Raw genomic sequence first — 26,895 nt, 5'->3', positions numbered from 1 at the left:
AATTGGAAAAGTCGAAGCACTGTCACATCCTCCAATTTTCACCGCAGAGGTTCAGGACACGTTACCTGCTGAGGCACTTCACAGCACTCGTGCCAACTCTCACTTTAATTCTTTATGTGATGTTATATCATAGGGATGTTGGAGAACATCTCCCAGAGGGGCCCTGCTACATCCTCTCCTTCACATAGAGCAGCTTAGAGCCTGATGAGGAATCAGTATGTGTTGTCTCAGAGACCACAGGGACAGAACACCAAGTCATATTTTGCCTTCCCGATGGTGGCAAATGTTGAAGTGTTTGTCCAGCAGCCTTCAGAGAGAAAAAAAAACGGGATCTCATGTGACTATCCACAGCTATCTAATCTCTTAAAGTGAGCAGTGTAAACATTGAGGTTCATTTAGATCTAGAGCGTCACTAACCAAGCCCTTTCAGTGTATGTGTTATTGCGGCTGAAAAGAGGGCTTCTGCCTCCTCATAGACAATTATGTGTTCAGAGAGACCTTGAGAGTCTGATTTACACAAGCTCAGCAGGACTCACACCCGCTATTAACAACTGCGGCAAAATGCCTTTCCATCTCGACCTGGCACCTGCTAACAGAAACCAGGTGTGTAGGGCAGAAAGCAACTTTCTCGATATCACTTTTGTAAGGAACAGTGCGTAATGTTCTTTTTCCTGTTTTGTTTTTGAAGTATTGATGGAAATAAAAGCCATTCACCTCCAGGGTAGAGCAAAAAGAATCTGCTGCGTGACTGCTTTCTCATTATACAACACCTTTATCTTCATTAGAGTGGGAACACACTCCTTATGTCTGGCTTATCCCTAGCTCTTGACTCTAAAATACGTTGTCTTGTGACACTATGTCTGAAACATAAAACCGTTTAGATTTCATGTTATTATTGGCAATAAGTGGGCACGTAAGATTCAGATGCTACTATCTTACACAGCCACCGCACGTACTGTTTTTCAAATGCTTTTCTAATTCTCAGCCTCTTCTTCAGTGTCTGTACAGTTTGTAAGAATGTTTGGCCTTTCTTCACCGCAGATATGTGTCTTGTAGCCAGAGGGGGCTGCAGTCACCAGTGCACTGTGGCACCAGGGAAAGGGGTTGTGTGTTTTTGTCCCCCTGGGCTTCACCTGGACTCCAGTAACAAGACGTGTGAGGTGGTGGAATACTGCAGCCATCACCTGAAGTGCAGCCAGGTGTGTGAGCAGTACAAGACCACGGTGAAGTGCTCCTGTTATCCAGGATGGACGCTGGACCCAGACGGAGACAGCTGTCACAGCACAGGTAACAGACCTTAGCTTATTTAACTGTTTGTTTTTAGTGACGCTGTTGGCTGCCGTGATGGTGTGTGGCTGTGGCTCCGTGTCTGCAGTAATTAAAGTGTATCCCTGGGCATGTTAGTAACTAAAAAATCTTAGATTCTGAGTTGGAATCAATTTGTTCTTAGACTGTATTCCTGCAGTATTGGTGCCTTTTGAAAGAACAATATGAGATTTCAGTATCACTTCTTAGTGCAAGGATGGGAGGTGTGTGTGTGTGTGTGTGTGTGTGTGTGTGTGTGTGTGTGTGTGTGTGTGTGTGCGCGTGCGTGCGTTTTCATGGGTGTGAGATCGCACTAGGGCTAAGCAATGTCAATGTTTTCACGTTTTGAGTTGAAAATGCATTAGATCAAACCATGACAAATTTTAATAATTATCTTATGATGCAATGACATCCTTAGGTATTTTAGGAGGGTTTTTCGTGGTATATGTATGTATGGTATATTTAGTATTTATTTGTAAAAATATTTTTTTAATTGTATTTATAATAATATTCCGCAAATATTTCCCAGAGCTTGTTGTGTTGTGGTCATTGATACAGTCCAGTCACACTCCAGTTAAACACTGTTCTTAGACGGTATTCCTGCAGTGTTGGTGCCTTTTGAACAAAAAAATATGAGGTTTCAGCATAACGTTTTAATGCAAGATTCACATATATGAGAGGAACTGGAAAGGAAAACAATAACAGTCAAACAACAGAATAGGAAGGTCCTTGTGTTGGTGCTGAGGCAGTCTGAAGAATAGTAATAGGTGTTGATTTAGAGTACTGTCAAGTCAAATTCAATCAGTTTCAAATCTGAAGAGGCATCTGGGCGATGAGTCCTGTCTGTTTCTATCTGTACTGATGCTAAGTGAACGAAGCATGTACCCCCCTTCTCAAACCACCAGAGCTTTGTTACTTCACTCAGCCGTGCACAAGTTCACCTCAGGCCTAATCCCGTACAGACACACATGTTTCGCCCGTGTAGTGTCACATTATTAATTCAAACTTTGCGCTTTTATTGAATAATCTATTTGACGAGACCGGCTCTGTAACCGCTTGAAATACAATCGTTCCACACACGTGCTGTTGGCTTGTCACATTCAGATTTATGGACCTCATTTTGATTACTTGCTTCTCTATTTCCCTCCCAAGATTGATGGCAGTTGCAGCTCTAATCTTACATTAACGCAGGAACACGATACACAATTCTTTCTGGAAGCCGATCAGAATTCAACGGCTTCATCATGAATCAAATTTTGCATACAAACACAAACATTTCTATTTAGTCTTGCGAGAGGTGTTATTGGATTCTTTGTAAAGTTCCCGAGCACACATCTACTCCTCGTTTTTTTTTTTTCTTTGTACGTCTCAGGAATAAAAGATTTGCAAGTACAGGTCTTCACTCTGGTAGCATTGTAGCTAGTTTGGCTGCAACACTGAAAAGTGTCATTGAAGCAAGGACACAATTTTAATTGTATTTTTACAGTTCTGTTCCCTAAAGTAGGATTTATTCTAGAATGCTCTGAAGAGAGTTTTAATTTACAAACATTTCTCAGAAGCAGAAATAATCTTACTGATTGAAATAAACCTCAGTGGAAAAGGCCAGAGAAGTAAAGTATACTAACACTGTTGCCAGCTTTAGGACTTGTCACTAGATTTAGTGACTTCTTAGAGACCCTGCAAAATGTATTTCTCAGAAGAGACCACTTACAAATGTATCTACTTTTTCAGAAAATTGAAAAATGTAATGTGTTGATTCCCAGAGTGTTTGGCCACAAATTGGTTTGGCTGCAACTGATGCATATAAATCTGCTCTACATGGCGGTTTAAACCAGTGAGATATGTTTGGAAGTATGTCCTCCCCACAGTGGATCAACAGAGAGCAAGCTGAAATAAATATATGGAACTAAATGAAGGTCTCTGGTTTCAATTTCCCTGCAGAATGTAATTGATATAAACAACCCACTGTTATAAATGTCCTTTTGAGTACATACATAGACATGTCAGTGACAGTCATCCACTACCCTGCTTTAGTGATAAGAACATACAAAAAAAAATAAAGATCTTTAAGTGTGTGTGTGTGTGTGTGTGTGTGTGTGTAAAGCAAAAAGCATTAGACAGGCAGTCTTTTGAACAGAGAAGCGTGTAACCAGCGCAGCAGCAGAACAGCTGTGTCTGTGTCTGCCCTGTGGGGATAGAGATTTTTGTGGATTTGTTGGCATCTGTCGCTCAAGAATTATATTTGTTATGAACTTTATTTTTATTTATTTTTAAATTGAGCTTGAGGTTTTCAAAAAAAAGTTGTGGGTACAAAATGACTCATGACGAAATCTGATAGGTACGCGTACCCACCGAAATCAACGCCTGTGTGCGTGTGTGTGTGCGTGTGCTCACATGGTTTGACTTGAAAATACACTAGTAGATGAAACCCGGGCAAATTTGAATGATTATCTTATAATGCAATAACATCCATAAGTATTCCATTGGTGATTTTAAGGAGGGTTTTTCATGGTATATTGTTAAATGTAAAACATTTGACAATAATCTTCCTCAAGAAAGTGGCCATTGAGACAGTCCAGTCGCACTCCAGTTAAAGAAGAAGAAGCCAGTGCAAAACACTTTCTCACAATATGCAATGTACATTTTGTCGCACAACAACTATCAATTTACTCAAAACATTGCTCAGCCCTAGCCTCTGTGGCCCTCCTTTCTCTCTCTTTGCCCAGACCCCTTTGAGGCTTTCATCATTTTCTCAATCCGGCACGAGATACGACGAATAGACCTTCACAAGCGGGACTACAGCCTGCTGGTGCCGGGGCTAAGGAACACCATTGCGCTCGACTTCCACTTTAAGCACAGCCTCCTTTACTGGACAGATGTGGTGGAGGATAAGATCTACAGAGGAAAGCTCTCCGAGTCTGGCGGTATGGGCAAACACAAGTTCATACACCCACGTACACAAACATTTACTATCTAAAGACGGCTGTGATGTATTGGCTAAAGAGAGTCATGTCCTGCTCATCTGTGCTCCAGCAGCTGTAATGGAAGTATGAGTCACCGCCAATGATAACGCTCTGTTTTACTCTACTGTCGTTACACATACTCAGGTCTGATGCAGTAAGTTGTTATTGTCTCTCCCTGCAAATTTATCTGAGATTGTCCAAAGTTAACAAAATACTGCAGGAGCAGAAGTCTTGAGCTGTTGCATTACAGTATCTCCCCCTCATAAAATGATGAATCAGAACTTCTCCTTGGCTCTGTATTTTTGTGGCTTGCAGTACATTTACTGCGCTCCTTTTATTTCACTCTGCAGACCCGAAGAAATCGCCTCTTAGCTCTACCTATTCCACCCTTTTGTGAGACACATACAAAAGCCTCTGCATCTGATAATAATTATCAACAGCTGGATTATAAATATTGTAGGAAAACCTTTTCACCGTGCTTAATGGAACCCTGTAGAAAGAAAGCAATCTTCTTTATATGGAAGAGCTTTCCTCACCACTTCCCCCCCCATTTCCTTTTGAGAAGGTTTTACTGAGCACTGTAAAGACACATCTACCACCAGTGCTGCTCCCTAGCTCCATAGCCGTGCTATCGTGTTGTTGTTATTGTTGTTTCAGGGGTGACGGGGATTGAGGTGGTCGTGCAGCACGGTCTGGCCACCCCGGAGGGCCTGGCTGTGGACTGGATTACGGACAAACTGTACTGGATTGACAGCAATCTGGACCAGATTGAGGTGGCCAAGCTTAACGGAGATATGCGCACCACCCTTATTGCCGGAGGCATGGAGCATCCACGGGCCATCGCTCTCGACCCGGGGCAGGGGTATGTTACTCACTAACTCCCACAAACAGAGCCTGATAGATAGCACAGCAGCCAGCCTGAGATTATTGGAATAAAGTAAAATTACAACCTCCTTGTATTTCTCCCTTCTACATCTGCTTTGATGTATGAAGATGTCTTCTGTGTTAAGGTCCATTAGGCCAGCAGGTATATAGAGTACATCAATTACAATGCTGTGTGCTCCATTCCAGTAATGACAACTGACCCCCCCCCACCCGCCAAAAAAAAAAAAAAAAAAAAAAGAGTTCTTCTTTAAAACATTTTAAGCAAGACCTTTAAATTAAAAGCCCAAAATATGCTTTGTTTTTTTGTGTATCATTCCCTTCAGGGCCATTTCAAAATCAAGGTTGTTTATCCTGCTGAGATGCATGGGGAGAGTGTTTGTAGACTGGCCACCTTTCCTTTGCCCAATCAGCAAGCTCAGCTTGAAAACATCTGTTACAGTGCACATTTTTAACACTTTTGTTGTCTTGGTATAAATTAAGCATTGCATTAGTTCATGCAAGACACGGCACGTCGTACACACGCTGATTGAATTATCATTTCTATCAGTCACACACCAATCACAGCCATTCTCACATCGAGGGGGTCCTTTTAAATGTGACTCCTCTCTGATCCCTGCTACACTGACGCTGCCTCTCTCCCCACTGCTGCTGACAACGCTTTGCATGACTTAAAGGTTGAAATGGTTTTCAATGTCCTGCTTAGGGGCCCTTATCTTGTATACCGATCGGGTGTTTTCTGCATTGTGCTCCCTGTTTTAGTTTCACATGCTGCTTGGCTGATCCAGGGAGCATTATCAAGAGCGGAGCCATCAGCGCCAAGCATAACTGTATTTCCATTTGTTGCGATAAATGGTTATATCTATGACTAGAGTGGTCCTGACTGAACAAGTGTTATGATAAGCTTTTTAATTTGTTAAATGAGGTTGATGGACGACGTCACACTGGGACTAACAGCCTCATAATAGGCACTGATGCAGCACACCTGGGAGGCTTTGACAGTGTATGTTGTTTTGTACTGTTTGGACATGGTGATCCATCCTTTTGAAATTAATCTAAATCTACTTAAAGAGGAAACACTCACGTGGGGAGTCCTCCCATCAGAGACCGGGCTTTTAGGACGCAGATTTTTTAAGTGGCTTAACACAACATGCATGTTTGTCATGTTATAATGTCTTTTTTTTCTTGTTATCATGACACACCAACTTGTTTATCTCCTTACAATAAGAAGCATATTTTATCATGCAAGCATTGTACGTTGGCCTGTGTGTTTGGGAGGTGCTCTCTAATCTGTGTGAGTGTGTGTGTGTGTGTGTGTGTGTGTGTGCTGCGTGTGTGTGTTTTTTTACTATTTATGTTTGTCTTACTTTTTAATCTGTTAATGAGATTTACTGAGCGGTGAACAGTTTTATTGAGCCTTTTGGGAAGCACATTAAAATGCCTCATAATTGTTCAGCATTTTGTCTTGGTTAACTGAAAATGAATAGTTGCGAGTATTTCACTGTTTCAATTTGTATAAGATGTTATAGTGGGTGTGTAGGGATATCATTTTATTTCAGTGTTAGTCACTTTGTCTGTGGCGTATTAAATCTGCTTTAGTTCTCCGATCTCAGATAGTGCGGGACTGGCTATGGTGCATTGTATAAAAATTGAAAAGTGGAAGGGAAAAAAAGTATGCATATTACCTACAGCAGCACAACACAGTACATCCGTGTAGGCAATGTTTTTATAGAGCACAAGCACATGGATCAGTACACTAGTCTCAGCACTCTTGGAAATCATGGTCAAGTTCATTTTGTCTCAACTGAATCATGATGTCCTCATGTGAGCAGTCATCGATCCACTATCCACTTGTGCAAGGCACAGATAAAAAACATGTGCAGCAAAACCCCTGACCGATGCTGATTTATGGGGCAAACAGATAGGATGGAGAGCACTGACAGTATTTTAAACACGGTGCATCAGTATTAACATGTTGAATTAACCACCTGCTCTTACTTTCAGTTTAAGATTTACTGATCTGTGTGTTATTAGATGTTTATTTTGATGTGTTGATCAAATGGGTTAGCTTGGTGCATGTTTGATTATCCCACAGACTATTATCGTCAGCCCTTAAATGTTTTTTTTTTTATTATTGCAAATATTAAATTCTTATAGGAGTCAACATAATGTTAGTAGTTTTTAAAGATATATTGGCGAGAAGTCAAGTGTTATATAACAACATATGGTTCTTTTTAGCTATTGTAATAAACAGCATCTGGCATTAACTAGGAATAATTGTAAACAAATGGTAATAAGTTATAATGTAAATATGTAACAAGAGCTTGTCAACATACACAATATGCTATCTGTTATTAGGGATGTGCATCTCCGCTCTGAGGCCGATGCAGTATGATATGATTCCCCCCTATTATGATGCAGTTCAGTATGAGTTTGGTTTTATTTCCTAACCAAATCATAACTTACATTTTGCTTTACATTTGTTAGTCTCTACTGCAACTTGGTAAGCAAACATCTCATTTATGCGGATTCTTTTTGAAAAACAACACTCAGATCTTTCACAAACAGGTCTTTTTGTAGTGTAATGTCCGTCTCCAGTTTACAGTACACTGCGCTTTTATAACACCGCACACAATAACCAGGTTGAGGGTGCTCGAGATTTACAATGAAGCGTAGTCCAGTGTGCTGTAACTACTGCCAGCAGTCGGATGTGCTTAACAGTCTTTCAGCAGGTGAGCTAACTCAGCAGGGAGCAGAAAAGAAGTGCCTATATGAAAAAAAAAATGGTATTATAGTTTTTAAATATGAAATATGAAGGTGTACATTTACACTTTTTTTGTTTCTTTTTGTTAAATTGTGCAACTATGTCCACATGCTTTCTTCATGGTTTCATTAACACAAATAAACAAAGTCAATAGAATTAGAATGCTTTTTGAGATACATTTTGACTTTTGAATATTGTTTTAATATATCATGCAGCAAAGTATTGTTGCCTTGCAGCAGCTGCTGTAAGTCAGAGAAATGAGTTGTGTACAAGGAGAGATACTGATTTTAATAATGTAGCGGCGTCTGAGTGGGGTAGGGAAAAAGAGATGCCTGTGACTTGGCCCGGGTGCCCCTTCAAACATAGCTGTCAGTGTTTGCTGGTGCAAAAACGTGATGAAGCTGGTGAAGGATCATGTCCATGTCACTGTCAAGGAGCCTGGGTGGAGAAGGGTGGGATCTGGGGGGAAAAGCATGATCTTTTATGCACCTGAGGTTAAGATCACATTAGCCTTGCATTGCCATTGCAATTTGCCCCGCACTCAGACTTGAAAAAGGATTACTATATAAAATATTTAGTGGAGTGATCATGAACCAGTGCATGACAGTTATGCTGAAGTTTGTAGTCTTTTTTTTAGCTATTACAGGCATGCACTCAATAGTGTGTCAGACATAGTATGTATTTTGATCTTGTTTGAGGCAATGCCAAATATTGTTTTTAAAGCACAGGTTTTTTAACATAGTTTTGTAATGATGTCAACAGGTTGTATCAGTTTTACTGTGCATATTGGATATACTTTGATCTAACGGCAATAATTGAGACTTACTCCTATTTTTGTAAGATTCTGCAAAGAAGAACTGTCTTCCACCTAACTGGTAGGCCTCTTGCTGCCCTGCTCCTCTTCTCTTGTAGGCAGGTTTTATTTTGTGGCAAAAAAAGAAAAAAAAACACAAACAGTTCATCCTTTTGGAATCTTTTTAGAACAACTCCAGAAAAATCACTTAGTGGGTACATTTTGGTCCTTCCAGGTACTTTCCAGTTTGATATATTTTTAAACCTCTTTGTTTAAGATACACATTAAATACATTAGTGGTATAATTTTATCACTTAGTTATGACAATGTAATTAATTGAAGTAGTTATGTACTTTCTCTAAGTGCTGGAAACACAGTTGGGAGATTGTATCCCATTCGTTTTCCTATCTACAGAATATAATATGTTTTTAGATGATGTAAGGAAGTACACATACTTACAAAAAGACTGAATCAATTTTCTCTGTTGTTGCTAGTACTTTACTGTGGCCAGTATATTTCAGATTAAAGTAAAACCCATACATTCCGAAAATCAATTTAACACTCTTAAGAAATGAGTAATCTGCTCATGCACTCTCCCCTATAGTACTCTTTCACATTTGGGAGGATGACTACATTCTTATGGTTGTACAGAGTAGGATTAATGGGTGCTTTTGGTGCCTAAAGGCACATTTCCATTTCAGGGCAATAATTCTAATCTAATTACTTGAATCCACTCAAAGGAGTGGGTCATCGATCAGGGATGCCTTATCAAGTGAATAAGGCTATTGATCTGGACAAGGATATTTCTTCCTAACACTGTTTCGTTGTCGTCAGGATGTGATTTAAGCTTGAGCACCCATTTTCCCCTTCATTCTAGCTGACTTTGAGGACCAAGGCAGGACAGAGGCGATGTTGCTGAGTTAGAGTAGGACTCAGGATACTGCTGATGGCCACATCAATGATGGTGTTCATTTTCAGGCCTCATTGAGCTGTAAAAAGTCAGAATAAAACAGATGGCCTCCAATTTTAAGGCATGTTGCAGATGTTGAGGGTTGCACTGGTCGCTGGTGTTGTTCTTGGACAGTCATCACTGCCACTGTCTGTGTAGTCTATATCAAGGGCGTTGCATTTCCGGGATTGTTTAGGTGCCGCCAGAATTTTCGCCGGATGTCACCTAATTTTCGTCCGGATGTCCGTGACCTTCCGTTATCTTTGTGTTGGCATTTTAAACTCTGGTCGATTTGTGAGGACTATGGTTAACTGCTTCTCAGATCTCTGCAGGGTAAATCCAGACAGCTAACTAGACTATCTGTCCAATCTGAGTTTTCTGTTGCACGACTAAAACAACTTTTGAACGTACACATTCCACCAAAACAAGTTCCTTCCTGAGGCTATTTTGCAGTGGCAACGTGGCTCCATCCGGCGCTTAGCACCACCCAAGACGATTGTGATTGGGTTAAAGAAATGCCAATAAACCAAAGCACGTTTCTTCTCCCATATCGGAATGGGTGTGGACTAGCCAGCAGCGCTGTGGAGGAGGAGCTGGCAATGCGAGACTACGGTCTGTGTTAATGCATACAGTTACAACAACATTGTACTGTGCATGCAATTACTGTGTTTTGCAGTATAATAACACTGACAAGAACAAATGGCTGAGGAATTACTTCCAGATGTTTTTGAGGTCTTACAGCCCTTTTTAGTGGATCTATGAATGAATAGAAATTGTGCATTGTGTATGTTGTTGCTTGTCCAATGATCAGTGTTGCCTCTTTGGTTTCTGTCCCAAGGATCCTCTTCTGGACTGACTGGGATGCTACCTTCCCCCGAATTGAGGCTGCATCAATGAGTGGAGGAGCTCGACACATTGTGTTTAAGGATATGGAAATCGGCGCCTGGCCTAATGGACTGACTCTGGATCATTTGGAAAAGAGGATTGTTTGGACAGATGCACGGTATACCATTAGAGTTTTCACATTGTGTGCAGAAGCATTCACACTTTTTAGAGCTTTCAATACATGTATGACATTTTATACTGAAACAGATTCACCAGCAGTCCCTGGATCAAATTTAACTTGAAGCTCCACTCTCCTAGTGGGCATTAAATAATGGAGGGCATGTAATATTTAAAGATCCTACATCGTACAATGGCCATATTTGGTTTTAAGTGGGTCTTGAACAATTTAATAGTTCCATCTGTGGACAGGTGGGGTACACTTTGATCTGCCTACCTCACTGCATTTGAAGAGCATTTCAATTTTTGCCCTTTGTGTCGGTCTCTTTTGAACAGCTCAGACGCCATTTTCTCTGCACTCTATGATGGAAGTGGGGTCATTGAGATCCTCAGGGGCCATGAATACCTGTCCCACCCCTTTGCTGTGTCTCTCTTTGGAGGCAATGTCTACTGGACGGACTGGAGGACGAACACTTTAGCGAAAGCCAATAAGTGGACTGGACGAAATGTCACAGTCATCCAGAAGACGAGTGCTCAGCCTTTTGACTTGCAGATCTTCCACCCCAGCAGGCAGCCACAAGGTGAGAACAGTTGTTTTTTTTGGCTTTTCTGTTGAGGATGAGACACTGACAGAAACGGGACATTTCACTGTGTTAGCTGGAACCAGCTTTCTATATACTAATTTGACAGGTTTGCTCTCCTAGGATATGTGCAGCAGGTACATTTAACCCCTAAAGCACTGCCATCAATGCATACTTTGAAGGGGGGGTGTTACCTTATTAAGCGTAGCAACTAGTTGTAACTATCCATTGTTGAAAGAACAAACCATTTTTTTTTTTAAAAAGAAAGGTAATATAAAACATTTTTACCATGTGTGTTTTCCTCTGCACATTTTGTTCAGTATCATTAGACATCATTGACTGTCTGATTGTAAACTTCAAAGAATTACCATACAAAAGAAACACGGATCATAGGTGCAATTATAAAGGTTCAAGAACAGAAACCATTTCGTTTTGGACATGTCATATTCAGGCTTGTGCACAAAACGTGGTTGCTTATTCATTGGTTTAAAGTGCAAACTCATCACATCCTATCATATTACACTCTATAGGTAAAAAAAAGGGTTTAGATGGAAGTTGGCTATAATCCTGCAGTAATACTGGATGTTGACTGAGGATACATTATCTTTTAAAACACCTTTTCGAGTATGTGTCTGAATAAAAAAAGGTACTCATGCAGAGAATTAGCTAGCTTGAGTTAATGGTACCACTGAATGGGTTTTTCTCACCATCCAAATTATTCTAATTGGCTTACCACTATATTAAGGTTTTCCTTTTCTTCTTTACTTCACTGAATGTGAATGAAAAGGGCTACAGAATAAAAACCACAGCTGCCAATGAATAATTGTGGCATATCCAATTATTAAATCGATTAGTAATGTGAATAATGTGCTGTGGTGACAGGAAATATATGAAATAGTTCTGAAACTCCATTAATATTGCCAGCAATCTCTTTTCAGTGAATGTTTCTTAATATGTATCCGTCGCAGCGTAATAGGTGATCAATTTTGTGAGGAAGTAAGCCAAGTTTCTGAGCACAAAAGTGGTGAAGTGATGTGCTGTCTCACAGAAGGACTACATATGTAAGCCAATCTTTATTGGATATGTAGATCAGCTTGCAAAACATATTGCCAAGCTCAAATTAATAACATGAAATCTCTTTTCAATATACTTTATTGTGTTTTTTTTTCTGTAAAATGGGTTGTTTTGAAATTGATGTTTGATTGATTTGTAAAGCAGAACTCCCAAAAATAAAACGGATTATGGAACACTTTGGCCATGTGTGCCAAGACCGCCTGATTGACAGATCTATCTCTATCACAATTAGCCTTTTTCAGCATTGCCAAGTTTCAAATGTATCCGCCTCAGCTCTCATCATATGTAAGCCCCCATCCTTAAATGGGCATTGGTGGTAATCGGGTTTACATCTATTCAGTGATTCCTCTGCTTCTCCAGTGTGTCACAAGTTAATTTGCTTGTTTCCTTCCTGTATCTGCATTCTCATGACTGTTCACCATAGATAAGTGTGAGCAAATGGGAGTTATTTAGCAAAGAAAACAGTAAGCGTGACTAATCCTATTTAAAAAAAAAAAAAAAAGCTCAACAGGGGGTGTGGGGGTGTGGGAGCTGGCTTTTATCCACTCTAACCAGAACCAAAGCCTACAGATGTGATGCTCCACTAGACCACGAACATCTGGACCAGAGAAAAAGAAAGGGAAGGATTGGAGGAAGAAGGGAGAACACCAATATGTGGCTGGTCTCAGGAGCTATTCAGCAGGTGCCAAAGTGGCGCTCCACTGGAGCCATCAACAGCCTGTACTTACACTTGTGTCACTTGAAAGGCAACGCTGTGTTTTAACATTAGAATATGTAACAAGAGTTTGCAAATTAGGAGGTAGATTTGCAGTTCCAAGGCCTCACAGTTATATAACAGAGCATTATTATTATTATTATTATTATTATTATACCATTTTAAATCGCAGAAAGTAGAGGATTACCTTTTCAGATCCTCGACCAATAAGATAACATAATAACATATGCTTCCATAGGCATTAATGGCTCCACTCATTTCTATTTTTTTCTTTGGGTTCAGTTTGGAGTCTACTCTTTTGAGTACCATGGAAGTAGTGTGTCATTTTCTACACTTATTGGCACTATGGAGTCTTTAATATTACTAGTAGTACTACTAGTAAATAACCTTCCCCTTTACTCATTGTTTCCATCTCGTTTCTTTCAGTGAATGAGGGAGATAAAGAGGTGTGGTTGAGGCTAATCCAGTTACATCTTTTTAGCTACATCATAATTGTTATTCTCAATGTGTGCAAAGCTTTTTAAGCAAAGCAATATTTATGCCATTTAGAACACACATGGTTATTTGCAGGCAGACAAACCACACTGTAATTGTGTCAGCAGAAGTATTAGCCTGACAAATATGATATATGAATATGAGGCTTTGAAACAAATAAACACAACAAATATAGGTCTCTCAATGGAAATAAGCAATTGCTTGCTAAATTGTATCATCACTATATTCGGCTTTCTCTAAATATGACTTTTCTTCATTTGTATTTATTTTCAGGGAGTGCCACCACCATTTTCACTGCCTTAGCATAGCAGCAGGCTTATTTCTTCATTTATCTGTTGCAAATACATTTGACAGTTTAGAGCAACTAACACCTTGCCTTTTGTTGCTGCCCATCATCCCTCTAGAGCATGATTCAGGTGAATGCAGCTCTGTTGAGATATCTCCCTATTAGCATACTAAGTCAGCTGGGTGCTGTTTCCAGCTCGCAGAGACAGAGTGGCTTTTTTGTTGTCTTAAATAAGCCACGTTTGTGATGCAATTGGGCTCTCCAATGTGTTCGTGAAGGAGCCTGGGAAATGAACTTTGAATGCGCTTGTTAGACATGAATCATCCAGAGTAGAAGGTAAAATGTAAGTGTTTTGATGCGTTAAAAGGTGATTGCAGCATGATGGGAAATAATCAAACTGTGGGTTATGGGTGCATACTGAGGTGATTTATTCTTAAAAAAAAAAAAAAAAAAAAAAAAAAAGGGTAGACTAAGACATTCATGAAAAGACACTCGTATAAGATCACTGTTCACTTTAAAGCTGTTTAAATTCAGCATGCTGTGCTTGTCTCGTAGAAAACTGTCAGCAGCTTAAGGTTTTAAAGGGGATATCCTGCTCCCCTACAGTAACCGCTAACCAAGATAATTTCACCCTTAATTCCTGAGTAGTGACAAAGAGTAAACAATAGAAACAATTTTATATTTCATAATGTATTTCCACGTCTCTTAACCTCTTGAGAGACAATTCAACAAGAGATCAACCTCTAACCCAATAATACGAGTGAACATCAATCAAACTCAGCATAACTGTTCCAAACCGACATTTTCTCTTTAAACATTCAACATATCTTTTGTGCCATTTGTCTTACAGAGTCTGTGACATTTGTTTTAAATTAATGCCAGGGTTTTCCTATTTCTTTTAAGAACTGTCATGCTTTCAAGCTGCATTTTCTTTTTTGCTATTATAAAGCAAGAACAATATCATAATTATAGTTGTTTTCAGCAATGCTTTTTTGTCAGTTTCAAATTATGTCAATGGCACAATCAGACAGGCTTGTAAATGTCATGTTACAAAGGCAGTTAGTCCTATTCATATGCAGAATTCATCCTGGCCTATCTCTTTTGATTGCAATCTCAACTTCTCATGCTAAGTGTTCTGAAATGTTCCTCTTTCAGCCTCGAACCCATGTGAAGAGAATGATGGACGTGGTCCCTGTTCACATCTGTGTCTCATCAATTACAACCGTGTTGCGTCCTGCACCTGTCCGCATCTTATGAAGCTTTCACCCAACAAACAGTCCTGCTTTGGTGAGAACACACCTCCCTCATTTCCCATGTGTTCTCCTTATGTTATAAGAGCGAAACTATAGGATACTATGTAATGAACAGGACAGGTGTTTTGCTTTACTTATGAATTTCATTTTTGATTAACGTAAGCTTTTACACCAGGCTGTTATTTTCGCACTCTCACCTGCATTTGACAGAATGCAATGATTGATTTCCTAATCATCTCACCAGCGTTGAAAAGGTTCCTCCTGTATGTGCGGCGGTCTGAAATCCGTGGTGTGGACATTGACAACCCTTATATGAATGTCATGACGCCGCTAACCGTGCCAGACATTGACGATGTCACAGTGGTGGACTATGATGCCCAGGAGGAGAGGATCTACTGGGCTGACATCAAAACCCAAACCATTAAACGAGCCTTCATCAATGGCACCCAGCTAGAGACTATCATTTCTGCAGGTGGGTGCATTCTAGACGTCCATGCAAAATATAGAGTCAGCGGCGTGCAGTTTGTACTACAGTGAATGTGTGTACCAACTAATATTGATTAAAAGGTACACAATACTCTTATTGCTAGAGTGGAATGCAATAATGTTAGATATACATACACATACAGTAAACATAGACACCTTCACCCCAAACACCCTATAATGCACAGTACCCTCCAGTCCGTTCCACTGGCAGCCCTTGTGGACCGCATGTAGACCTTCATTTTGCTTATGTTTGATGTAGCCTGAGCTTATTTACATTTTAGTTTTGTAAAGCACGCGGGCGTTACAGTTTTTTTTTTCCTGCTCTTCCTGACAGACATAGTGAACTGCCGTGGTCTGGCTTTAGACTGGCTTTCCAGGAACTTATACTGGCTCAGCTCCGAAAATGACGAGTCACAAATCAATGTGGCTCACTTTGATGGCTCCCTGAAGACCTCCATCATCCACGGCATTGATAAGCCAAGGTGCCTTGTAGTGCACCCCGCCAAGGGGTAAGTAGATTAGAGCAGTCTGTGCACTTCATCAGTACCTCACCTTCAATGCATAGTATCAGAACACCTGACTGCGGACTTCCACCTGAACGAGGGATCAAAGCCTTGTTGTTATAAAGAGAACATGTTTTACAAGCTTGAAACCTCCACGCAGATCTTTGCAAGGTTGTGAGGTGGAACAAAATGTATTGACTTACATTCCATATTCAATTAATAACACTGTAACATCCATTGACTATGTTGTAAACCTTGTTATATCTTGTGCCTAACGCAGCCACTAAGTATTCACCTCACACATTCCCACACAGAAAAATCTATTGGACAGATGGCAACACCATTAACATGGCCAACATGGATGGGAGTAACAGCAAGGTCCTCCACCAGAATCAGAGGGATCCTGTAGGTCAGTATGAGAGCCTTAGAGAGCATACTGCGTTAGACCTCCTCCTCAGCTCCACCTTAAAGTTTTTTTTTTTTAATTTTGTGAAATGACATTTATTTTCAAGTTCTGTCTGTTCAGTTTACATAAACTCAGTATGTTTACATTCACGCTATAGTCTGATTTGAAATGTGCTGAATACAAATAACCAAAGTGAAGCATTTACAGGGTTTGCAGTAACTCAGTTTCTCCAATAATCCAAGAGCACTTGATTTGTTTGATTACTGGGAGACTGTCTGGAAGAATATGGGGTAGGCCATTGCAAACATCCTATCACCACAAAACAAGACAGCAATTGAGGAAATGTGTCCGTAATCTTTGGCTAAGGATTCAATTTATTGTAATTCAATTCAATTAAAATGTTCCAGCATCAACAGCTGTGCTGCTGCATGCACCACTTTGTATCTATGTTCACTTCATTACAAATTCATCGGGAGTAATTCTCCTATTTCAACCCTAATTTGACAAAGGTAACCTGATAAAGGTGTTTACATGAATGTTGTAATAATCTCAGTTTGCCTTAATCTGTTTTATAATCAATTCATTCCAATGCATGTACATGCGCCAACTGTTACAAATAAAATGTTGTGCCTGCTGAGACTTTCTCCGTTTCGAGAATGTCGACAAGAATTAGACAGAACACCCACCTCCTCAGTGGTGATGTTATCTCAATAGGTGATGTCAAAGAAAGTCACTAGACTCTTTGGGTAAAGGTGTTGAAGAGGCAATTTCTTTGAAACCTAAACAAACACTAACACAAGACTAAACTGGAAAAAAAACATGTTACCTGCATTCACTTGTAACCTTCACTAAATTGATTCCTAAAGAAATAATATACTTTCAAATCAGCTTGCAGCAACAACAACAAAAAACACTTTAGTTACTGCTGATAGCGTCCCTGTGTTAACAGTCTTCATACAACTTTCAGGGTTCTTTATCTATGGATGCTCTTACACCTTCTGTACTGTATGTGTTCTTCCATGGGGGTTCATTTCATGGATTGATATACAAGATTATAATGGCCACAACCTTGTACTGTACTATACCAGAATTATGACACAAGAAAGTATATATCCAGTTAGGGGAACATGATAGCTATGAATAAAAAAACATGGTTTTTCTATATGTTCTCTTCAAGACACCAATCTGCAGATATAGAGTGAAAGGATCCACCATGGCACATTGTCACATCCAAAATACAATTTCTTTTGAAATGTTAATGGTTTACCTTGGACTGCATGTTGCTCAAGCCCACATCCATCTGCCAAGGGCTGCCTTCCACAGTGCAAGAAGTTCTTGTGTTCATCTTTCAAAGCACTCGTGGATGTCGAGGGATTGTTGTTTGTGTCGTTTTGTATTGACATATGCACAAATAGAAACGGATCAATTCTCCTGAAAGGGTAGCTTTTCTAGTCCCTGAGTCTATGCCTACCAACTGCACACATGCACACAGCAGACGCATGCCATTTCGACTGATGTGTGATGCTTTGAGCCAAAGGGACAAGCAAAGCAACAGATCCACTTCTATAGAAACCAGTTTTCTCTGGATTAGATATTTGTCTATTTAAGATGTTGTGTAATCCTGTCTAAATCATTGAACTAAACCTGTGGTTGATACTATTTTCCTGCTATTCAATATTTTTGTTTCATCCGGTATTTAGAACATTAGTGCCTATATGTTAACTTTGTAGCATTGTCAGTTCACTCACAACACCATACACGAATAGCTATAACTGAAATAAGCAATCAAATTGTTGATTTATGTTAATCAATCATAGTTGATTCATGTAAATCCAACTATGTGCTACTATTTAAAGAAATCTGAAATGGTTGAGATGATTGTCCACACAAATTCCTTTCAAGCAGCTGTAGAGTAGGATCAGCCTTTACATGTCTAACTGCCAGTCTGAAATGTGCAGGAGTCTGCAGTGATGCACTGACAGTAAAGGAAGTGGGCGCTGTGTTTCTGTGTCATCGCATTTTTAGGGGCCTGAATTTCCACCAGCATCCATATCTGACATTAGGTAAAATAGTTAAAGGCAAATGTACAGCATCTTAGGTTGTAGATATGGGAGGCTTTTTTAGTCCTTCTTGCTGATATGATAGGTATATTTTTACATAGCAGTCTTGCCTAGCATGCACAACACTGTTTCCTACTGAGCATAATCACTAACAGAATAGTCACTGCTGCCCAATTTTAAACATTTTCTACATACTCAGGAGATTGTTTCAATTATTATACTCAATTACTTTTTGAGTGTAAGCTCTATCCCAGCATGATGCGTACTGAAGAGGGCGATCGCAACTCGATTTAGCAAAGACAATCGACTGGTCTTCATTTCAAGTAGCTGTTGTCAGACAGCGCAAGGTCAAACTCCCGCTTTGTCACACAAACAGCACCGTTGTCTTCACTGTATTTCTTCATTCTCCTCGGCCTGTCAGCAATACGGATAGCATGGTGCACCCATATTTCACTGGCTTCATTTATGATGATGGGGTAGACCGGGGGACAAGCGTAAATTAATGACGCATTGTGACTGTGAATCTGCCAGACATAAATCCAACACATGGTGGGAGACAGTGAGTTGTCCAGAGGTTCACGAATTGAAATTGCTTTCATTTTCCACCATTCACAGTGGTATTCTAGAAACAACCATCATGCTAGCCAGGAAATGGATTTAAAAGCAGCCAGTCTCACTCTTGTTAATTTTTCATGCCAGCTGGAGCACTCATAAATACATCAAATATGTGCCAGTGATATAGCCACATATACCTTTCAATTAGCCCTCACTCAACCAAATGCATAGCAACTACACATTGTAATGTAAAAGAGGTTGTGAAATGTACTGTTGTGATACTGTTAACGTATGGTCAAAAGGAAACGTACATTTCTGATGCACCTTTTCAGTGCTGCATATCAAAAGCAGTCAGGTTCTGGAACTGAGTATAGTCATTTCCCTATGTGATGGAACTTAATACAGTAATCTTCTTTGTTTACTGTAATATCCTAAATGATAATATTTTAATAATAATCAATAATAAATTCACATGTTAAAAGGTTTCATGTAGCATGCCTAATCTACTCTTGCAGCTGATTTTCTATTTTATGATTTTGTTATCCATTCAATACTTGTTTTTTTGTCTCTTTATGTCTCTAGTTAATATTCTGCTTGTGTCCCCCGAATCGTAGAACAGTCAGTGCTAACTTCTTCACGTGTCCTCGCAGGTCTCTCAATAGACTACAGTGCCAACAAGCTGTACTGGATAAGCTCGGCCAATGGCACTATCAACAGGTGCAATCTGGACGGCAATGGGCTGGAAGTGCTGGAGACTCTGAAGAGGGAGTTAGCCAAAGGCACAGCTCTGGCTGTGATGGGTAAGTGGAGCTTGTCACGAGTGCATCAGATTGCCATTGAGGATTAATCAGAGTGCGGAGGGATTACATGTTTAACCAGTTAAGTGGCTGTAGAATAAAGCTATTTAGCCAGCCCTCGCAACAGTTGTGTTTGTCTTTGTGTGAAGTAGCAGGGGCATTAGATAATTAAAACACAGTGCAGCAGTGATTGATGATTGATTTTCTCACCCCTTTCGTAATGAAAAGGGAGGGGGATGTTCATTATGTGTTGATTCTGGGTATCAGTGCTGAATCCAATGTGTCACATCATCCATCAACTCATAGGTTCATTTAAACATCTCCTGAAATCTAAGTCAACATGTGCTGGAAAGAAATTGTACCTGTATCTCACATTACAACAGTATTTAGCTCACAAGGTCTGGCTTTTTTTTGTTTTTTTAAACCTACAGGCTTACAATTAACACCATATGTCAGTGTTAACCGAAACACAAAAGCCCTGCCATTACACCATAGAGTAATGGTTCGGCTCGGCTTGACTCCTCTCATTTTTGGTACCAAGTCCTTTTTTTTTTCTCTTGTTTTCCACCTCCTTAGTGTATGTGGGAATTTCAGCTGATTGCCATAGCGGCACAGTGAAACTGCCTTGACATCATCCTCAATGACACTCGCTGAATCCTTTCATCTGCAAGCAAACGGAGGAACCTCTGCTCTTTGTCATTTGTACGGGGTAGTATATGGCGTGGTTTTGTGGGCTGCCATTTCTTTTAAATCAGGTTTGAGTGAGTAAAAAAACTGGGGCCGCTATTTGACAGTAGCTTGGCTGTTTTGAAATGGCGGGTTAGTGATTTCCCGTGTTGCGCTAGTGATGGTGCTCTCTGACCAATCAGTGGTCTGCAGTGTTTTAACTCCCATCTTCTAGTATCGGCTCAGCTCGCATGAAACCTCGACCGAGGTGGTACCAAAAAAGTACCAGGTACTGTCCTTACCTTTTGATAATGGAAAAATATATTTAAAAAAAAGAGCGAGCAGAGTGAAGCCGTACTTTTCTGTACCATGCAGTGGAAATTCGGCAAATGTGCAAAACTGACAAAATTCAGTACGAGCATTGCACAGTAACTGTAATACTGAGTGCAGTGAAGTACAGCAATCAGCCTTAATTATTGATACGTATAATAACCAAACAGGTAGGCCTATTTGGGCTTTACATCTATACTTGAAATGGTTGACGAGTAAAATGTCATTCGATGTTTTTGCTTTTTATCAGATCAGAATTAGAATTTTAAATTGTCTCACTTCCACACTGCTGCAATCTTGACAACTGGGAAGCTTCCCAGGGATGCAAATGCAGTTCCCTTGCCAAGATTGGTACTGAGAAGGGAGAAAATAATGAACAAAGTGTGTGTGTGTGTGTGTGTTTATATCTGATCCAAAGTGTAATTTTGAAGGAAAAAAAATAAAAGCAAGAGTGTTGTCAGGGTGATACTTTGTGTTCTTGAAGCTTGTTATTAATCATAGCAGGCCTTCATTTCATGTGTGGCGGGATGTGCTGAGAGCATAAACACTGTTGCAGAATAACAGTTGCAGAATGGAATCAAGTTTTGTTAGCTATTAGCAGTCTGCAACTCCAGGCCACATCTTTTTGGTTCATTTATATAGGAATTTCTTACAGTACACTGACTATGGAGGACTATCTTATATGGAGACCTTATTATTGCATTTCATGAATTGGAGATAAAACTGGAGGTGACATAGACTAATGGGTTAGTTCCTGCACAGTAGCAGGTACAGCAAAACAGTGAAATGATGTTTCCGAGTCTCCATCAATCACAATTAATGACATTTTGTTATGTTGTGGAAATTGGTTTGAATGGTAGAATGAACAGCACTGTACTGTTATAATACTTTGTTAAATAGAGGCATTTCACAGTGGTTCAACAGTATATTTGTCGCATGGTAATGAATTACTATATATAGAAGATGGCAATCTAGAGGATCCGTTCACCGTTAATCAGGGGTCAGAGACAATAAAATGATTATAAAAGTATACGGTTTTATTTAGTTAAATATTCTTTTTTTTTTTTTTAAATGGCAATATGTTCCCTGTTAAAAGTGAATAGATAATATTAGAAAACAATAATAAACAAAACACAATTTAAATCAATAAACAATCATGCATAATGAAAAAAAAGAGTAAACAAAATCAAACAAAATAACAAGAAAAACCCACATGCAATATGTACAACAGTTAATATAATATATCCAAACCACTTCTTGCACTAGTATTCAGACAAGGGTTACCAGAGTCCAGAACAGTTTTGCCAGAGTCCAGAACAGTTTTTCCGTTATCCAGAACAGCTTTTGCCGTTATCCAGAACAGTTTCAATGGGGGGAAGAACGCGCCGGGGGAATACTGGCCCTTTTATAAGTCGTGGCACCACGATAGCCCCACAGCAGCATGTATGAGGGTGCAGCCTGGTCCAGCTTGTTGTGAAACACACCATTAAAAACAGGACCACAATGAATTTAAAACAAACAGGCAAACACAGCAACTTACCGAATTACAGGACAGGTCGCCCTCCGACCCCGGCGGAGGCACCCACCTTGCGCACACACACAGCGGCCCACACTATAACAAATAAGACGATGTCAGATCTTGATAACGCCCGAATGGGTCGAAAGAGGGAGGCATGCAGCTTACCGAGACACCCAACGCCAGCAGCCCAGGCATACATCCACCCACACAGGGACATCCACAATCAGACAGGGTGAGCTCTATAAAAGAATGCACATTAGTGCCACATGCACGGCGACACAGAACAATGAAAGGACCAAAAGATGGAAAAAGTGCCCTTACCACACCGCAGCAGACTGACGACCTAGGGCAGCGGCAAAAACGTAAAGCAGGAGAAGACAAACAGAACGAGTCCACACACACACAGGCTTAAATAATGTCCCCGCCTCTCCCAATCAATCGGAATGAGCCCTAGGTATGCTGATCCACACTCCTGTGTGCAGGTAAGAGGGAGGGGAAAACCTCATCCGGTCACACAGCATTACAGTTCACTACGTGTTAACAGTATATTTACATGCATTTCAAACTAATTGTATCATTTTAACGCTACAACATTAATGTGTACTATAAATACGGTTGCTGAGCAAAGAGATTAGTACTGCATTTTGCATTTGGTGTCATGTTAACTCGATGCCTCCTTCCTTTGTGCTAGACCATGGAGCATAGCTTGTAAAATCTATATGGTCAGCTAAAATTGAGGCTGGGTAAAGACAGCAGGACAGCAGCCAGGCATATCACTTTCCGATCCTGAGCTTCTTTTGTTGACAAGTGAATAGACCATCAGCGATGCCAATTACAGAAAAATGTTCCCTCTGCAGATGTTGTCGTTTTGGCTCTATGGTGAGAGATGCAATTAAGTGCATTGGCTGACCATTCACTCCGTTTGCCCCAACGTTGTCTATAGCTCCTCTTTGTTTCTTCTTTGTTTTAATAGCTCAGCAAACTGATAGATACCTAATGGAAAAGTATTAGGATTAAAATATGGATTTGCAGAATACACGTAAACCATTGCTAGGGAAATAACATGTTAGATATTGCCAAGTGATTATGGGTAATTAAGGGCTCCTGAGTTCTCTGTGCCAATCGAGTCCATCAACATGAATTGGCATCAATCTAACAATTATTCTCTATTCTGGTCATGGGGGTAAGCTTCTCCTCGGAACGCGTAGCTCCTATGGCGCCATTTTGATGCTAACAAGCCATCACCTGCCATTAGCATTCCATTGACTGCCATTCATTTTGGCGCCACTTTGACAGCGAATAATTTTACATCTGAAGCGTTTAAAGACTTTATTTGTCCATTGTTTATTTCTAAAGAAACACGACAATGTATAAAAGGCTCCATTACCTTTGTATCTCACGTTATGGCTCCGTAGCAGACGTTTTTGTAAAAACAGGCTAACGATTGTGTCATAACCACGCAACTTACTGTCGCACAGTAGAGAACAGGAAAAGCAGGCAGACAGTTTCGATTGACATTAGCTGTTGTTTAATTACTAATGTTAACTAGCATTTTAGTTAGCAATAATTAGCCTGTGCCTATTTTCTATCTCCTTACATATATCTATGCTGTCTGTCTGCAAGATTGGGAATGATTGAGATTTCTCTTGGCACAGCTACCAGAAGACTTACAACTTTCAGACAGGTTGCTCACGTCGCATCTACGTCTTCGGGCTCAGTTGAAGGCTGCGCAGTAACGCTCAACCCTCACCGGAAAAGTGCTTCTAATATCCTTCACTGGTCTCCGTCCAGAGCAACGGAATCTGTTGGTCCATTTTATATATGTCAATGCTTCTGGTCTGTAATGGCTTGGTCGTGATTGAGGTGGTTAAGGTTACTCCAAAACAACAAGCTTGAGTTCTATCAGGGTCTGTAGCTCTCTCACAGCATGAGGCGGAGGCAGGCACACAGCCACTAAGAACAGGCAAAGCTTATTCTGCTGCAGTGGTACAGTATCTGTGGAGTGCAGTTCTATGAGAGGAGTCATTTTGTCTCTGATTGCTGCAGAATAAAATATTACCTTCTTCTGTAAAGGTTTTGTGATGATACATCCCCAATTGACTGGCTAAACGAAACCCTGACTGTCAGCTTCAGGGAGCAAAATGACTGTAATCAATCAAACTGACAATTAATTTGATGAGCATGCAGCAGTGTGTTAAAATGAATATGCTGAGGTGCTCGTGTTTCCTTTTGGCTTTTTTTCATTTTTCGTGCATGTCTTATTGTTCGAGCCGGTTGTGAAAAGATGTAATGAAGGCACTGTTAGTGACACAAGGTCGATCCACTCAGATCCTAGGGCTCTGTAATAATTGGATTGGCTTGAGGGAAAGGTGAGGGCTTCTATTTAGAAGGTGTGGGTGATCCATCAGCCTTGACTTGCCTGGAATCAAACTTAGCAGTTCAGGTGGAAATTGAATATGATGTGCCACAAGCGAGCAATCACAGCTAGCCAGTGGCCGCCGTGGCATCAAATTAACACAGGGTGCAAAGCTAATCTAGGCTAGCATGCCCTCCAGGTTCAAATGTTTTGTAAACTGCATGTAGCCTATCATTCTCACTCATGGGAATGTGTCTGATTTGTGAAAATGAGTTTTTCCATTCCCTTTAGGGATAGCATTGAGCCCAAAGCTATTAGTGCAAGTGGGAATTGTTTCTGTGTTTTGTTATTCGAAAATAAATCAAAAAACTGTGTGACATTCAAAGGATTGATGGAGTGAATGATTTGGGAGTTTTTTGTAAATGTTGCTAAATTGTATGATACATATCAATTTCACAACAACACATTGTATTGACAGCATAATGGTTTGCTTTTCTCATCTGTAACTGTACTGTACTATACTGTAGCCCAATAAAGTAATACACAGGACCAGTTTGTGTGCACCATCAGTGCTACTCAGTAGGGTGGAATTGGCACAAAACATAAACAATTGTATTTACCAGTAAGTCATTTCATAAGTGGTTGCTGCTGCTACTTAGCAGAGTAATTCCTCAGCGGACGGTTGCTGAACATGATTTTGTTATTTATGTTTTACTCCGTGAGGGAGATGATTCTTTACAATAGCCAATTTTGATGTTGCTTTATTAATATTAATTTTGTTTCTAAGTATGCTGCCTATTTTAAAGCATGCCTTCTTTATGTAATGTTTTTTACAGTTTTGGCCCTTTCTAAAAAGGACTAATATCAGTTCCATCTCCACCCCATTTACAGTGTCTATTTTGAAGCGAGAGGAGCCACTTGACTCTTCTCCACTTTGCACTTCAGTGGGATTTAAAAATTGAGAGTTCCTGTCACGTCTGTAGAATCTGTGGCAAAGTGCCTGGACTGTGCATCACTGATTTCTGCTGAGGACAGAGATGAGGGTTGTGTGGTGGTGACTGGGTGTGCCTGGGTCGGGAGCCTATTGTGCATGTGCCTTTTTAGAAAGATGCACTCATCACTTAATGCTTATGACCGACCGCAGCACTGTACTGAAACCTGGGGGTTGACTGTCACACAGAGCCAGACCGGCCAGCCAGTCTGTCAAGGAGTAGATGGTGAAACATCATGACACACAATAACTACAGGACTCCTCAGTTACCCTGACCCAAGCACTTTGCTTTTAAACTAAAAGATTGGCTCAGGAAAGAGAATTCTACCTCATGAATTATGGTCTTATAAAGTAAATCAAAGATGAGGCGATGCTGTCTCAGAATTGCCAGCATTTTTTGCATTAGATTGACATGTATTGCTGCTGTCCATGCACAATGAGTGTAAATCTGCTGAATATCAATGGTCACCAATTATATACGCATGCCATAGTCATATATTTATAAATGATGTGTTCAGTTGCCCATTCTATTTGTAGACATGGCATTGAAAATTACAATTGTGCCCACATCCCTCTATATTAACCCCCAAATTGTTAAAGTGCATAGAAGTGTCTTTGTCAGAGTGAAAACCTTTCCCAAACATTAAAGTAACAACGTTTGAAGCCTGCAAGATGCATGCATCATCAGCAGCTAGTGAGCAGAGCAGGGAACAGGGTATCCCAGTCTTTAATCTCAGATCAGCTCAGAGAATGCTTCAATTATTAAGGGGCTTTATGGCATAAGAGTGCCACCCTCGGTGGATTAGAGTGAAAGCTGAAGCATGCCATTTGCACTTGGAATTGGCATTTGGTTGTGCGAGAGCGTTTTTGAATGGTTGTTTGCATCACAACATGATTTGCATATATTTCTTAGTGAAGAAGACATAATGCTGCAGTATTACCTGAAGTACAATTTGCACTTGCAGTGCAGTTTTACTGAATCAGCATCTGTAGCTATATGTTTTATATCCATATCAGCAAATGACATTGATGGTTACAGGCGGCAAACTCTGGTGGGCAGATGAGGAATCGGCACAGCTAGGAACAGTTACCAAGAGAGATGGACGGAACCCTGTGATCCTGAGAAACAAGACGAGCGGGTTGGTTCATATGAAAGTGTACGAC

General features: G+C 40.3%; 1 protein-coding gene and 1 long non-coding RNA gene across 2 annotated transcripts in view; one reads left to right on the top strand and one right to left on the bottom strand.

The window, feature by feature from the left end:
- lrp1bb (low density lipoprotein receptor-related protein 1Bb) overlaps positions 1 to 26,895 on the top strand; it is a 157,185-nt gene that overhangs the window by 48,629 nt on the left and 81,661 nt on the right. The window contains exons 22-32 of the mRNA XM_028590475.1: positions 1,042 to 1,287; positions 4,032 to 4,229; positions 4,926 to 5,130; positions 10,495 to 10,659; positions 10,995 to 11,239; positions 14,965 to 15,096; positions 15,307 to 15,534; positions 15,883 to 16,057; positions 16,366 to 16,460; positions 19,723 to 19,872; positions 26,771 to 26,895. The exon at positions 26,771 to 26,895 is cut by the window's right edge and continues 16 nt beyond it. Of these exons, the coding sequence (XP_028446276.1) occupies positions 1,042 to 1,287; positions 4,032 to 4,229; positions 4,926 to 5,130; positions 10,495 to 10,659; positions 10,995 to 11,239; positions 14,965 to 15,096; positions 15,307 to 15,534; positions 15,883 to 16,057; positions 16,366 to 16,460; positions 19,723 to 19,872; positions 26,771 to 26,895 (1,964 nt within the window). The remainder of the gene's footprint in view (positions 1 to 1,041; positions 1,288 to 4,031; positions 4,230 to 4,925; positions 5,131 to 10,494; positions 10,660 to 10,994; positions 11,240 to 14,964; positions 15,097 to 15,306; positions 15,535 to 15,882; positions 16,058 to 16,365; positions 16,461 to 19,722; positions 19,873 to 26,770) is intronic.
- Positions 22,038 to 22,846, bottom strand: LOC114563799 (uncharacterized). The gene is made up of 4 exons (XR_003693684.1): positions 22,706 to 22,846; positions 22,550 to 22,623; positions 22,406 to 22,477; positions 22,038 to 22,332 (listed from the first exon to the last, which is right to left on the bottom strand). It is a non-coding gene; the product is annotated as an uncharacterized LOC114563799 (long non-coding RNA).

The sequence above is a fragment of the Perca flavescens genome, chromosome 11 (assembly GCF_004354835.1).
Source record: "Perca flavescens isolate YP-PL-M2 chromosome 11, PFLA_1.0, whole genome shotgun sequence".
NCBI classification, from domain to species: domain Eukaryota; kingdom Metazoa; phylum Chordata; class Actinopteri; order Perciformes; family Percidae; genus Perca; species Perca flavescens.
Note: the sequence above shows the minus strand (reverse complement) of the source record. Positions and strands in the feature narration are given on the sequence as shown.